This window comes from Zootoca vivipara, chromosome 6, assembly GCF_965207765.1.
Source record: "Zootoca vivipara chromosome 6, rZooViv2.hap1.1, whole genome shotgun sequence".
Lineage (NCBI taxonomy): Eukaryota > Metazoa > Chordata > Lepidosauria > Squamata > Lacertidae > Zootoca > Zootoca vivipara.
The window spans coordinates 1,804,494-1,819,183 of NC_142589.1; the positions used below are offsets into that span (position 1 = coordinate 1,804,494).

Consider the following 14,690-nt stretch of genomic DNA (forward strand, 5'->3'; position numbering starts at 1 on the left):
CCCAAATTTAGGTGCCTTTAGTTTGCATTGAAAACAATGGGGCTTAGGTCATGATGAATATTTTGTCCCATTGATTTCAGTGGGACCTAAGACCAATTTACAGAGGCTGCTTACACATCACACATTTAGAGCACAATGCTTCCCACACACACAAAAAAATCCTGGGAACTATAATTTACCCCTCACAGAGCTAGAATTCCCAGGACTCTTTGGTGGAAGTCATGTGCTTTAAATGTATGTTGTGTGCACAGCCTTAGTCTGGATCCAACCCATTCTCCTTATTTTCTTTTTGTGGATCCAACAGTAAGATTCTCACCCCTGCCGCCCTCTGAGAATGCCTATTCACAACAGCAATTGTACCGAGTTTGCACGGAGCAGTGGAAAATCACAGATATTTGAGAGCACCTCTTACAGACCTCTTTGTAGCACAGAGATACTGCAGCCCTCCAGACGTTTCTTACCTCGTAATGAGCCACACGCTGCGATTCTGATATTAGCTGAGCGCTGCACACTTTGCAGTAGCTTTCTGTGAATAACTCCTGGTCAATATCCGATGACTTCATCTGCTTATAGTGAAAAAAGAAAGAAAAATAATAAAAAAATGTGAATCATTGCTGTCGCTGTCTTACTTGCAGCATTTCACAAAGACCCATGAAAAGACCTATGCAAATAACTTTTCTGAGGGAAAGTTGGAGATTAAGTCAAAATTGTCGTTACAATTGAATTAGATTATTAGAAGAAAGTCTGTGCAATTATGTAGAATGTAGAATTGTAGCTGACACTCGATCTCAGGACGCAAGGGAGAAACGTGCTAAGAGGAAGACACACTTGGCAAATCCACACCATGATCAACTCCCACCCGGAAACCAATGTCCCCACTGTGGAAGGACGTGTGGATCCAGAATAGGCCTCCACAGTGTTTATGGAAGACAATCTTACTCGGCTATGAGGGATAGAAGGAGGAGGAGGAGGAGGAGGAGGAGGAGGAGGAGGAGGAGGAGGAGGAGGACAGGCTCGTCCTAGCCATAGAGGCTAGTGGCGCGGAGAACCACGGCACCAGGCGCTGGAAGGGCGCCAAGTGAGCGCAGGGTTTCGGTGACCTGGCCAGGTCTGCGCTCCACGAGCTGAGAGGCAGCACCGCGTCTCTCTCCTTCTCCGAGGACTCTGCGCTGTGCCTCCTTCTCGTTTCCCCAGCACTGGGTTCCGCTCAGTCGAGCTTTGCCACCAGCGTGCGCACAGCGTCCAAGCAGCTCTTGCTGGTCCCATGGTGCGTGGCCCAGGCCCCCCCTCAAAGGGTCGGGGTGGGTTAAGGGGCATCCGCGGGCCAGCGGCCCCTCCCGTCAAGACCCGGGAGGGTGGGGAGACTGCTTTTCTCCCCTAGCAGCCGCCAAATTCCCCATGGGGGTCGGAGATGATGGAACGGGTCAGCCATCCTCCCGACGAGTGAAACCGGAAGTCGTGAAGCGCTTAAGTTTCAGCGCACTGCTGCAGTTATCAGTGGAGTTGATATGTTAGAAAATGTTGAAAACAGTCACGTTCTTCTAGCTGCGGACAATATTGATCACAATCTTCTTACACTGAATGGTGAGAACACATTCCATGGTATGGGGATGATAGCAGCAATAATCCCAGCAAAAACCTTTTCTCGTTGTATTCCAAGAAAGAATATATTGAGCTGTGACTTAAAAGCTGTTGCATCTATCAACATTCATGAATATTGATTTGCCTCCAGTACTCTCAGAGGCATTAAGTTTAAAATATTGCCTGATATCTATCCCACAATTGTCAAAGTAGATCTGCTGTGGAAACTGTCAAGGAACTTTGAACAACCAATGCCAGGCTGATCCGGAATGATGCACTTAATACATAATAACCAAAACAACCAGAAAGTTGAGAAATCATCAGTACTTTTCCTACCTATCATTGATAGGAAACCCACTGATATGACTTGCATCCTGTCTACCTTAACATTCCTACGAGCTTTAGCTCTTAAGCACAATATACCAACTATCATAACATTTGATCAGCCAATCTTTTGGAGAGCGTCACAAATAGTTCATTCATCATGTGATGGTAGTGCTCTCAAGGACATCATTCTATTGCTTGGTTCCTTTCATACTTTCATGAAACTTCTTGGGGCCATTGGTACACTCGTGGCAGGATTGGGCCTTAAAGAAATCCTACCACCAACTACATCTGCAACAAAATACCATAGCTTTCGATCATATTACCAGATAATGGAATGGTCATGCCACAAAGACGGTTTACGACCTAATGACTGGGGTTGGATTATAAAGGAGGACAACCAGCTTCACCCTGTGATGTCAGACGTGGCCCCTGCACCTGAAAGTCTTTTGAAAGTTATCCACTGTAACTGCACCACTGGTTGTAGTACATTCCGTTGCACGTGCAAAAAAAAAAAATAGTTTTCCATGTTCAACAGCTTGTGGTCAGTGCCAGACCATTGGTTGTGAAAATGTGTTGTTGATTGAACATTGTTCTGATATAGAAGATGACATGGATGACTGCTTTCATTATTTGTGATACATATTAAAAGTTCTGGTTCAAGCACCTTATTGTGATCTTGTTTCAATGTAACATTGCTTTCACTTTGTTGTTTTTAGCAAACTAGATCAATGACAACTTTGTATTATTTTCCCTGACGCTTGGTAACAATGAAAAAACATAGGATATACACAATCAAGTTTAGAAAACTAATCGAAATACAATAAAATAGATACAGCAGGTCGGCCATTTTGAAATCACGATTTCTCAGTGTTCCTGTCAGCTAATTTTGTCTAATTTTTTATATGTTATTCTACACCCAAGTCTCATCCAAATGCCATTCATAGCGCTTTTGTTGCAATTTTGCCCAGGTCAATGTGTATATTAACTGGGCTATTGCTATATGTCAGTGATGGCGAGCCTTTCAGAGACCAAGTGCCCAAACTGCAACCCAAAACCCGCTTATTTAACGCAAAGTGTCAGCACGGCAATTTAACCTGTATATCTCATTTTTCCCCTCTGTGTTTCATTTTTTAAAAAATGCTTGATTACTCATTTTTCATATATGTACAACACATAGTTGTCTTCATTTCAGTCAGCGACATCACCTTGCCTACAAAGGTCCGTATAATTAAAGCTATGGTTTTCCCAGTAGTGATGTATGGAAGTGAGAGCTGGACCATAAAGAAGGCTGATCACCGAAGAATTGATGCTTTTGAATTCTGGTGCTGGAGGAGACTCTTGAGAGTCCCATGGACTGCAAGAAGATCAAACCTATCCATTCTTAAGGAAATCAGCCCTGAGTACGCACTGGAAGGACAGATCGTGAAGCTGAGGCCCCAATACTTTGGCCACCTCATGAGAAGACTCCCTGGAAAAGACCCTGATGTTGGGAAAGATTGAGGGCACTAGGAGAAGGGGACGACAGAGGACGAGATGGTTGGACAGTGTTCTCGACGCTACGAACATGAGTTTGACCAAACTGCAGGAGGCAGTGGAAGACAGGAGTGCCTGGCGTGCTCTGGTCCATGGGGTCACGAAGAGTCGGACACAACTAAATGACTAAACAACAACAACAACAACGTTCACAAAGAAAATTACATATAATTTCAATTATGTGTTTTCTACCGAAACATAATATGATGCAATAAGCACCCTCGCGTTATTTTTAGTTGTGAGTAGATGCCATTCCAGAACTCTTTGACCTTCCGGCTGGTCCACCATTTGTGAAATATGGTGCTTCTTGTTTCCCCACACCTCCAACAAACATCTGGTGTGTTCTTATACATCTTACGGAGTTTATGCGGCGTCAGGTACCACCGGTATAATTTTTTTTGCATATTTTCCTTTATGGAGTAACAGGCAGTAAACCTCCAATTTACCTTCCACAAATTCTCCCATTGGGACGTCTGTATAGTGTGGCCTAGATCTTGGGCCCATTTAATCATAGCCGACTTAACCTCCTCCTCCTTGACTTCCCAGTCAAGGAGGAGTCGGTAAGCCTTAGAAAGTGTTTTAATTTTGGAATTAATGACATCTGTTTCAATTCTTGTATTTTCTACTGCAAACCCTTTCTTTTTGTCCACCTTACATCTTTCGAGCAGTTGATAGTATTGAAACCAATCACTCATTTGATCCCTTACTTCTTCAAATGTTTTTAATTTAATTGGTTTCCTTCGGTAGGTGGGCCAATTCCTACTTGAATTTTTCCTCTTTATGGCTAATGCCTCAGTTGGTGAGATCCACCATGGTGTCTTCTGTTCTAGAAGGTCTCTATATTTCTCCCAGACTTTAAATAAGGATTTTCTAATGGTATAATTGGTAAAATCCTTGTGTATTTTAGCTTTTTCATAAATCAGACATGCATGCCAACCATATCTGATCTTGAATCCTTCAAGATCTAATAAGTCTTGGTTCCCCAATATACACCACTCCCTTAACCAGGTGAGACAGACCACCCCATAGTACAGTCTTATATCTGGCAGTGAGAAGCCTCCTCTGTCCTTAGTGTCAATTAGTATTTGATGTCTTATTCTAGGCCTCTTCCCCTGCCAGATAAATTTTGAGGTGTATCGTTGCCATTCCCCTGAGGCGGTCTCTCCCACCCAGTATTGGGATTGATTGGAAAAGGAATAATAATTTGGGGAGCACTTTCATTTTTATTATAGAGATCCTTCCTAAAAAGGATAATTTCAATTTGCTGCAGGTATCAAAGTTTCTTCTAATTTCAGCCCAAGCTGGGACATAATTATCCTGGTATAAATTGATATTCCTTGAGGATATCCAAACTCCCAAATATTTAGCTTTTTGGCAGATCTTTATTTTATTTTATTTAAAAATTATTCATTTTATCACAACAATTACAACAACAAAAAATAATACACTGCACCATAAAAAACAACAATAACAAACAAAACAGAAACAATACAAATATCCACTCTATCATTTACTTCACAAGGAGAAGGGGACGACAGAAGATGAGATGGCTGGACAGTGTTCTTGAACCAACAAACATGAGTTTGACCGAACTGCGGGAGGCAGTGGGAGGCAGTGGAAGACAGGAGTGCCAATGACTGCAGGGGCAGGTAATCTAGCCCCAATCCCATTGCACGGGGGTGCCATAATCCCCTAATGCCTACACTTCTGGACAGCGTGTGAAGGGAGCCTTGTACACACATGGATCTTTTCCAAATGAAAGAGGTGCAACCCTAGCTTACGTGAGGGCATATCCTGGCACACAGTGGCAAAAGCATGGATGGTCTGTTTGTGGCCACTGTGCATCAGTGAGGGGGCAAGTCTGATCCATGTGACCTTGCAGCCTCATCATATAGGCCAGTGTTTCTCAACCTTTTTTGGGCCACGGCACACTTGTTCCGTCAAAAAAATCACGCGGCACACCACCATTAAAAGACGGGGCAAATCCTGGGGGTTGGGAATGGGTGGGGGACTGAGGAATAGGGAGGATGAGGTTGGTGTACTTGCTGAGAGAGCCCTCGAGCACCGCCTCCGTTGTCCTGCCTGCCGCCAGCCCCCCGCTCCCTCCTGGGCTGGCCGCGGCTGAGCTGGGGCTGCTGCTGCTGCCGCCACCGCCGCCTCCCTCCGGCCTCCCCGCTGGTGTAGCCGCCGCCGCCGCTGCTCCTTGGCGGCCCGAGAGCCCTCCCCGGCTGGCGGAGGAGGACGGCGAGGAGCCCGCCGAGGTGGGGCGGCTGCTGCTGCGGCTGCTGCTGTTACTGCCACCGCTGGACGGGGCTGCTGCTGCTCCAGAGTCCCCGCCGCCCTGCGCCGCTGCCTTCTCCATTGAGCGCGCGGGGAGAGCGCGAGGAGGCGGCCTCGGCCATGAAGCGCTGCCTCGCTCAGGGAGCGAGCGCGAGGAGATGACGGAGGAACACCCTTCGCGCCCTCGTGCCCTCCAGACTGACCCAGCCGGCTTCCTTTCCGGCGGGTCAGCGCTGCCTATTGGCGGCCGCAAATCGCCCTTCTCGTTTCCTCACGTTGCGGCACAGCAGCCACCATCTCGCGGCACAGTAGTGTGCCACGGAACAGTGGTTGAGAAACGCTGATATAGGCCACATTCACACCTTGCATTGAAAGTATTATGATAGCACCTTACACTCTTGTGGCTTGCCCTAAATAATTCTGGAAGCTGTAGTTTGTAAAGGGAATGTGGTTCCTCCACCTCTTAGGCTGATAAAAGGATGCCTACTCATTTCTGAGTCAACAACACTTGTGAATTGGGGGTTGTATCTCATTGGCAGGATTGACTGAGCCCAGCACCCCACCGCACTCATCCCTTTGTTTCTAGCTTCTAACCTCATCTTCTAATCTGCTTAGGAGGGAGTCTCGCCCTTCTGGGCTCCCCCTTGCTCTCAGTGGGTGATCTCCCGTCACCAAGATAACAAGGGAGGGAGGTACAGTGGTGCCAGCTTTCCTTGAAGCAGGTCATCCATGAATGAGAGGAAATCTTTACTGAAAACTGCAGGAGGACACAAATATTTTGAAGGCTCTGTTAAGCTCAAGTGGGTGGAACATGTTCACTTGTTTCCTTTGACAGAAAATCCTGAAATACAGAACCATCATGGGGCTTTTCTCTAGCTGGAGAGAACAGGTTTGGGAGAGGGATTCAAAAACGACACCATTGTCACTTCTGGTTGAGCATTTCTTAAGAAAGACACCTGGGCTCTTCAGTCACAGCCCTCTTGTGAACAGTGGGCCAAACAATTCTCTTTGCAAATTGCTTTGTGACTGAGCCAATATCAAATTTTCATTTACATCTGCAGTAAACAACTTTGCATTAATGTTTGTAGCTCCAGCATGGAGTTAGCAGCATTTCTGTTATCTCTGAGAGGGCTTTCTATGAAAAGCGAAAGTCAGGGCTGTTGAGGTGTTGCAGAGCCTGGCAGCATGCTGCTAGTTTGCTTCTTAGTTTATTTAATTATTTCCACTTACTATCTAAGTGTGTATATACATATATTCACACACAAAAGTAGAATAACACCATGTCAAAAGACGGAAACAGTATCCATATACACAGTGCTTTTTCTAAAAAAAAATGTGTAGAGGTACTCAAGAAAATCACCATTTTATAGTTCAAAATGGGAAAAATAAATAAAGTAAATGGACAAAAGCACAAAGATTCACAAAATGTCTAGGGGTATGTGTACCCCTGCGTACCCCAAGAAAAAAGCACTGCATATACAGAGTGTGTATATGAATGCAATATACAATAGATAAAATCAGAAAGCATTACAAAGAAGCGTAATATAGAATCATAGAATTGTAGAGTTGGAAGAGACCCCAAGGGCCATCTAGTCCAGCCCCCTGAATGCAGGAATCTCACCTAAAGCATGACAGATGGTCATCCAACGTCTGCTTAAAACCTTCCAAGGAAGGAGAGTCTGCAATCTCCCAAGGTTGCTCCAACAAGGATCTAGGAGTCCTGGTAGACAGGGCCGTCTCAAGTATGTCGGGTGCCCTGTCACCGTGGTGCGGAGATCGATCCGGCGCCACCACCCTTGTGGGTGGGCACAGCGCGCAGCAAGGCTTCCCCTGCCAGCCCAGCACCCTGGCACCCCCGCGCCACCCAGCCTAGCCCTAGAGCCGGCCCTGCTGGTAGACCACAAACATGACATGAGTCAGCAGTGTGATGCAGCAGCTAAAAAAGCCAATGCAATTCTGGGCTGCATCAATAGGAGTATAGCATCTAGATCTCCAGGTGAGGTCTGTATTCTGCTCTGGTCAGTACTCCAGGTGAGGTCTGTATTCTGCTCTGGTCAGACCTCACCTGGAGTACTGTGTCCAGTTCTGGGCACCACAGTTCAAGAAGGATACTGACAAGCTGGAACGTGTCCAGAAGAGGGCAACCAAAATGGTCAAAGGCCTGGAAACAATGCCTTATGAGGAACGACTTAGGGAGCTGGGTATGTTTAGCCTGGAGAAGAGAAGGTTAAGGGTGATATGATAGCCATGTTCAAATATATGAAAGGATGTCATATAGAGGAGGGAGAAAGGTTGTTTTCTGCTGCTCCAGAGAAGCGGACACGGAGCAATGGATTCAAGCTTCAAGAAAGAAGATTCCACCTCAACATTAGGAAGAACTTCCTGACAGTAAGAGCTGTTCGGCAGTGCAATTTGCTGCCAAGGAGTGTGGTAGGGTCTCCTCCTTTGGAGGTCTTTAAGCAGAGGCTTGACAGGCATATGTCAAGAATGCTTTGATGGTGTTTCCTGCTTTGCAGGGGGTTGGACTGGATGGCCCTTGTGGTCTCTTCCAACTCTATGATTCTATGATTCTAAATGAAGATGATGGACTATATGGAACTTGCTGAACTGACTGGGAGAATCCGGGACCAGAAGGAAGAGACGGTGGAAGAAGATTGGAAGAAGTTTTGAGTTTATTTAGAAAAGTATTGCAGTACTTAAATTTTAGGATATCTTTGGAAGGAAAATTATATGCTGTAGGGTAAGAAGTTGTTGTTGTTGTTTAGTCGTTTAGTCATGTCCGACTCTTCGTGACCCCATGGACCATAGCACGCCAGGCACTCCTGTCTTGCACTGCCTCCCGGAGTTTGGTCAAACTCATGTTCGTAGCTTCAACAACACTGTCCAACCATCTCATCCTCTGTCGTCCCCTTCTCCTAGTGCCCTCAATCTTTCCCAACATCAGGGTCTTTTCCAGGGAGTCTTCTCTTCTCATGAGGTGGCCAAAGTATTGGAGCCTCAGCTTCACGATCTGTCCTTCCAGTGAGCACTCAGGGCTGATTTCCTTCAGAATGGAGAGGTTTGATCTTCTTGCAGTCCATGGGACTCTCAAGAGTCTCCTCCAGCACCATAATTCAAAAGCATCAATTCTTCGGCGATCAGCCTTCTTTATGGTCCAGCTCTCACTTCCATACATCACTACTGGGAAAACCATAGCTTTAACTATATGGACCTTTGTAGGCAAGGTGATGTCTCTGCTTTTTAAGATGCTGTCTAGGTTTGTCATTGCTTTTCTCCCAAGAAGCAGGCGTCTTTTAATTTCGTGACTGCTGTCACCATCTGCAGTGATCAAGGAGCCCAAGAAGGTAAAATCTCTCACTGCCTCCATTTCTTCCCCTTCTATTTGCCAGGAGGTGATGGGACCAGTGGCCATGATCTTGGTTTTTTTGATGTTGAGCTTCAGACCATATTTTGCCCTCTCCTCTTTCACTCTCATTAAAAGGTTCTTTAATTCCTCCTCACTTTCTGCAAGCAGGAAACACCTTCAAAGCATTCTTGACATATGCCTGTCAAGCCTCTGCTTAAAGACCTCCAAAGAAGGAGACTCCACCACACTTCTTGGCAGCAAATTCCACTGTCGAACAGCTCTTACTGTTAGGAAGTTCTTCTTAATGTTTAGGTGGAATCTTCTTTCTTGTACTGTAGTTTGAATCCATTGCTCCGTGTCCGCTTCTCTGGAGCAGCAGAAAACAACCTTTCTCCCTCCTCAATATGACATCCTTTTATATATTTGAACATGGCTAGCATATCACCCCTTAACCTTCTCTTCTCCAGGCTAAACATACCCAGCTCCCTAAGCCGTTCCTCATAAGGCATTGTTTCCAGGCCTTTGACCATTTTGGTTGCCCTCTTCTGGACACGTTCCAGCTTGTCAGTTAAAGTCATTAAAGCCTCCCTACATTTACAATTCAGCAACAAATTTCTCCCTACATGCAGGGGGTCTGTAGGAGTGGTGGGAGAAGCCATAGTTTTGCATGCCAAATGTCCCGTGTTCAACCCCCTGCATCTTCTGGTGGGGCTGAGATCAACTCCTATTTGAAAGCCTGCAGAAGCCAGTCAATGTAGACAAATGGATAGAATGGATGGACTCATGGTTTGGCTCAGAACAAGACACATTTCTCTAGTGCTAAAGGACATCTGGGGATACAACAACAGCCCCAGGTTCAATCCAGGTTCAGCCTTGGGTCACAAGGGCTCTGTCTCCAGCTTCCTTGAGCTGCCTCATCAACATGAAAGTGACATTTCTGTTTGCCTCGTGCCTAGGAAGCATGGGTCTGACCAATTTCCTGCTTGTCCTGTGCTTTCTAGGCATGGATCCAAGTGTTTGTTTGCCTTTTTGCCCTGCCTCTTCCCCCCAGAAAGCCCTCTCTTTATCACAAAATCAGAACAAATGGCAGCCGGCCGAAAACCCAATTGCCATTTGTTTCAATTCAGCACTAAACCATGAGTTTTTCTGAGGGAAAGCGGTGTGGCAAACAGAAGTTTGCCTGAGCCCTAAGTCTGTTGGAGACCATTAGAATGAAAGGAGGTGAATCAGCCCCTGAGGATTGGCTCCTAGGCTCACTCTGTGGAAGCTGAGCAGGAAGAACCTCCAAGAGGAGTTGTTTTATGTGCTCTGAAGCCAAGCATTTAGGAACACGGAAAACACAGAATGGAACTTCAAGGCAAACACAACTTAAGTCCCTCTGAAAGAAAATAGTGGTGCATGCCAATCATTTGCCCATGTCTGTGCACAGAAAACAGTAGATCTAGCTGAAGGGTGTAAAGATGAAGATCTGCATTGATCACTGCAGTGCATCCATTATTTATTATTATTATTATTATTATTATTATTATTATTATTATTATTATTATTATTGCCTCTGTGGTCAGTGGGGATGCTTGCCTCCAGGTGGCCTGGAAGGATTCCATAAGGTCCTCTGCAGTGACCAAGCAGATTGGCAGCTGCTGCAATGACAAAAGGAGGTTGCTCAACATCCTCCCACTCTCTGCCACTCCTCTTCCAGATGCTTAAAAAAAATCCCTCTGTTCCAACGCCCCGCCTGTACATTCAGCAGGTGATGTTGTTGTTGTTTAGTCGTTTAGTCGTGTCCGACTCTTCGTGACCCCATGGACCATAGCACGCCAGGCACTCCTGTCTTGCACTGCCTCCCGCAGTTTGGTCAAACTCATGTTCGTAGCTTCGAGAATACTGTCCAACCATCTCGTCCTCTGTCGTCCCCTTCTCCTAGTGCCCTCCATCTTTCCCAACATCAGGGTCTTTTCCAAGGATTCTTCTCTTCTCATGAGGTGGCCAAAGTATTGGAGCCTCAGCTTCACGATCTGTCCTTCCAGGGAGCACTCAGGGCTGATTTCCTTAAGAATGGATAGGTTTGATCTTCTAGCAGTCCATGGGACTCTCAAGAGTCTCCTCCAGCACCATAATTCAAAAGCATCAATTCTTCGACGATCAGCCTTCTTTATGGTCCAGCTCTCACTTCCATACATCACTACTGGGAAAACCATAGCTTTAACTATACGGACCTTTGTAGGCAAGGTGATGTCTCTGCTTTTTAAGATGCTGTCTAGGTTTGTCATTGCTTTTCTCCCAAGAAGCAGGCGTCTTTTAATTTCGTGACTGCTGTCACCATCTGCAGTGATCAAGGAGCCCAAGAAAGTAAAATCTCTCACTGCCTCCATTTCTTCCCCTTCTATTTGCCAGGAGGTGATGGGACCAGTGGCCATGATCTTGGTTTTTTTGATGTTGAGCTTCAGACCATATTTTGCGCTCTCCTCTTTCACCCTCATTAAAAGGTTCTTTAATTCCTCCTCGCTTTCTGCCATCAAGGTTGTGTCATCTGCATATCTGAGGTTGTTGATATTTCTTCCGGCAATCTTAATTCCGGCTTGGGATTCATCTAGTCCAGCCTTTCGCATGATGAATTCTGCATATAAGTTAAATAAGCAGGGAGACAATATACAACCTTGTCGTACTCCTTGTCGTACAACCTTGTCGTACTCAGCAGGTGATAAGGAATGCAATAAGTGAGGCATGGAGTGGCGATGAGCTCTGCTCCCTTCCAGGGAGTTGGAGCATTAATGCACAGCCACTCTTCTTCTTGCCAGCTGGACTTTGACCATCCAGTTGAGCACAAAGCACTTTAGAGCTTAGCAAGTCCTGAATATTTCTCTCCCTCTCCACCTCCCTGGTTCTCTTCCCTGCCCCTCTGCTGTGGACAATGGCTGTTTTGTTTGCTTCTGTCATTTCACTCAAGTTGGTTTATTATTTGTTTGTCCTCACTGTTAAGAACTTGCTGGAATAGACCTGCTACACTCCACTTTTCTCTAATCTGTAACTTCCCTGTTTGATGGTTCAGCAGCCCTGATGGTAAATTAGACAGGATTTTTTTTGGGGGGGGGGGTATTGGCAAGATTAATCATTTCTCAGAAGTGTGTGGTTTCTGGCAACAGTTAGGGTTGACAACAAAAGAAAAAGAAAAAACGGATTGGTGGCCTGCATTCTGAACACCTCAGTGCAGGACCATGACTGTCTTGTGATTCCATTTGACTGCAGAAAAGCTTTGGTATTGGCTTCAGGATTCAGCATCCTGAAAATTTCGGCTTTCATTTTTAAAAATTGCCAAGTTTCTAACCCTTGTGGGAAAGCCTTCCTGAATCAGAGCAATGCTCCATCTAGCCCAACATCCTGTTCTCACAGTAACTAACCAGATGCCTCTTCTGGGAAGCCTCTGAGCAGCATCTGAAGGCTCAGCACTCTTCTCCCCTGTAGTTCCCATTAACTGGTTGTCCGAGGTCTGACAGATACAAAGTGTGCAAGGAAGACCAAGCGAAATCTTCAAAACTGGGTGTTCAGAGGTCTGCGGAGGGGCTCCAGTGCCTTATGTAGCTCATTGTTCCTTCTAATGAAAAGTAATGGCAGAATATGGAGAAATTGAGCGGCCTTATATCCATTCAGACTACTTTAGCATCTAGCCCATATTACCTGTTCCGACTGGCAGTGGGTCTTTCCCATCACCTGCCATGTGCTGGGGTTTGCACATGGGACCTTCTACAAAAAAAAATAAAAAAATGGGATGTGTGAATCCCAAACTTGCTGCCCAAATTCTCCCCCTGGTCCCATGCCACATGTGAAAACAGATTTTGCCTCTCTCCCCAGCATCACCATGCAACAGATTATAAATTGTTATTGTGCTATTCTTCATGTTCATTTAGACATCTTCATTACACTTACTGGTGCATAATTTGGTGGCTAGATTGCTCACAAGACAATACGGTTTGAGCATTTTGCACCGATCCTGGCTCAACTGCACTGGTTGTCAATTAGTTTCCAGGCCCAATTCAAAGTACCAGTTTTGGCCTCTAAAGCCTTAAACAGCTCAGGACCGCCTCTCCTCAGACCCGCAATGTCCATCTGAGGCCCTTCTTTGTGTGCCCTATGAGAAGTCCAGAAGGTGGCAACACAAAAACAGGTCTTTCTGTGGTGGCTCCCCATTTATGTTGTGAACCCTCCTGTGATTTTCGGATGAAGAGTGGTATACCACATCCTCCAACATTTCTCCGAAAATAGAGATGTCCTAAAGAAAAGTGGGACGTTCCTGGATTAAATCAGAAGCCTGGATAGTTTCTTTATATCCAGGACTGTCCCTGGAAAATACGGGAACTTGGAGGGTCTGGTATACCAATTTAAATAATAAGATGAGTGCTTATGGAATCATGTTCAAGCAGTGCCTATTTTAATCTATATTGCTCAAGTAGAGGATTGCAAAACTATTTTTCTAGCTAAGCCTCACTTATTCCCCTTTATTGGGAGAATGGGCCTTTTCATAGTTAAAGACTTGGAGCTCATCCACGCTGCTGCTTGTGCTACTGCTTTCTTCCAGGAAAACAACTGATTTTTCTCCAATTTAGCAATAAATATCAGGTTTTCAAGAGGCAGAGCCCAGAGCCCTTAGAAATCCGTTGTGAGCCCTGCTTTCTAGGTCTGGGACAAGCAGAAGTGGGGATGAGCCCAAGGTCAAGTAGAGGTCAGAGATGTCATTTGGGAGCCACAATGTCAAAATGACGTACACTACGTTGTTATGTTATGATTTGGGATGGGGAGACAAAAACCACCCGTTAATTCATGGAATCTGATGGGCATATAAAATGGAGAGATAGTTCTGGAGCCAGGATTCAAGGTGTCACAAGATCCCAGATTCAAATGTAAATTAAAATTTGGAGAATTTATGAGGAACGGCTTAGGGAGCTGGATATGTTTAGCCTGGAGAAGAGAAGGTTAAGGGGTGATATGATAGCCATGTTCAAATATATCAAAGGATGTCATATAGAGGAGGGAGAAAGGTTGTTTTCTGCTGCTCCAGAGAAGCGGACACGGAGCAATGGATTCAAACTACAAGAAAGAAGATTCCACCTAAACATTAGGAAGAATTTCCTGACAGTAAGAGCTGTTTGGCAGTGGAATTTGCTGCCAAGGAGTGTGGTGGAGTCTCCTTCTTTGGAGGTATTTAATTGGAGACTTGACAGGCATATGTCAAGAATGCTTTGAAGGTGTTTCCTGCTTGGCAGGGGGTTGGACTGGATGTCCCTTGTGGTCACTTCCAACTCTATGATTCTCTGACACCGCTACATGCAAAGTAGAGATGCAGTCACTGAACTCTCCAGCTAGGCCAATCTAACTTGCACAACTCATAAGCCCCACCCAGTGAAGCAGCCAGTCTCCAAGAGAAGCAGCAAAGTGGGCAAAGTGGGATGGTGATGGCCACCCAACTCCACATCATGGTCAGTACAATCCACACCGGCCCAAGTGCATGGGAGCCGAAAATGTCTACATTAGGCATTTGCAAGTCTTCTAGATCAGAAGCAAGTGAAGACACAAACATTTTCTGCACATGCACAAGTGCCATGGTGCCCTCCAAAAATCATGGGAGTTG

The 14,690-nt window shown here is 45.6% G+C and overlaps 1 protein-coding gene across 27 annotated transcripts in view; it reads right to left on the reverse strand.

The window, feature by feature from the left end:
- ZMAT4 (zinc finger matrin-type 4) overlaps window positions 1–14,690 on the reverse strand; it is a 186,995-nt gene that overhangs the window by 144,197 nt on the left and 28,108 nt on the right. For 19 of the 27 annotated variants that reach the window (XR_015950405.1, XR_015950408.1, XR_015950409.1 and 16 more), the window contains one exon: window positions 462–566. The exons of 1 other annotated variant lie outside the window; for it this stretch is intronic. Coding sequence is in view for 14 of the 26 variants with exons in the window: in XM_088671422.1 (XP_088527548.1) it covers window positions 462–563 (102 nt within the window). In the remaining 12 variants the exon portion in view is untranslated. The remainder of the gene's footprint in view (window positions 1–461; window positions 567–14,690) is intronic. 7 more of the 27 variants (XM_088671415.1, XM_088671421.1, XM_088671412.1 and 4 more) reach the window with 1 other exon arrangement.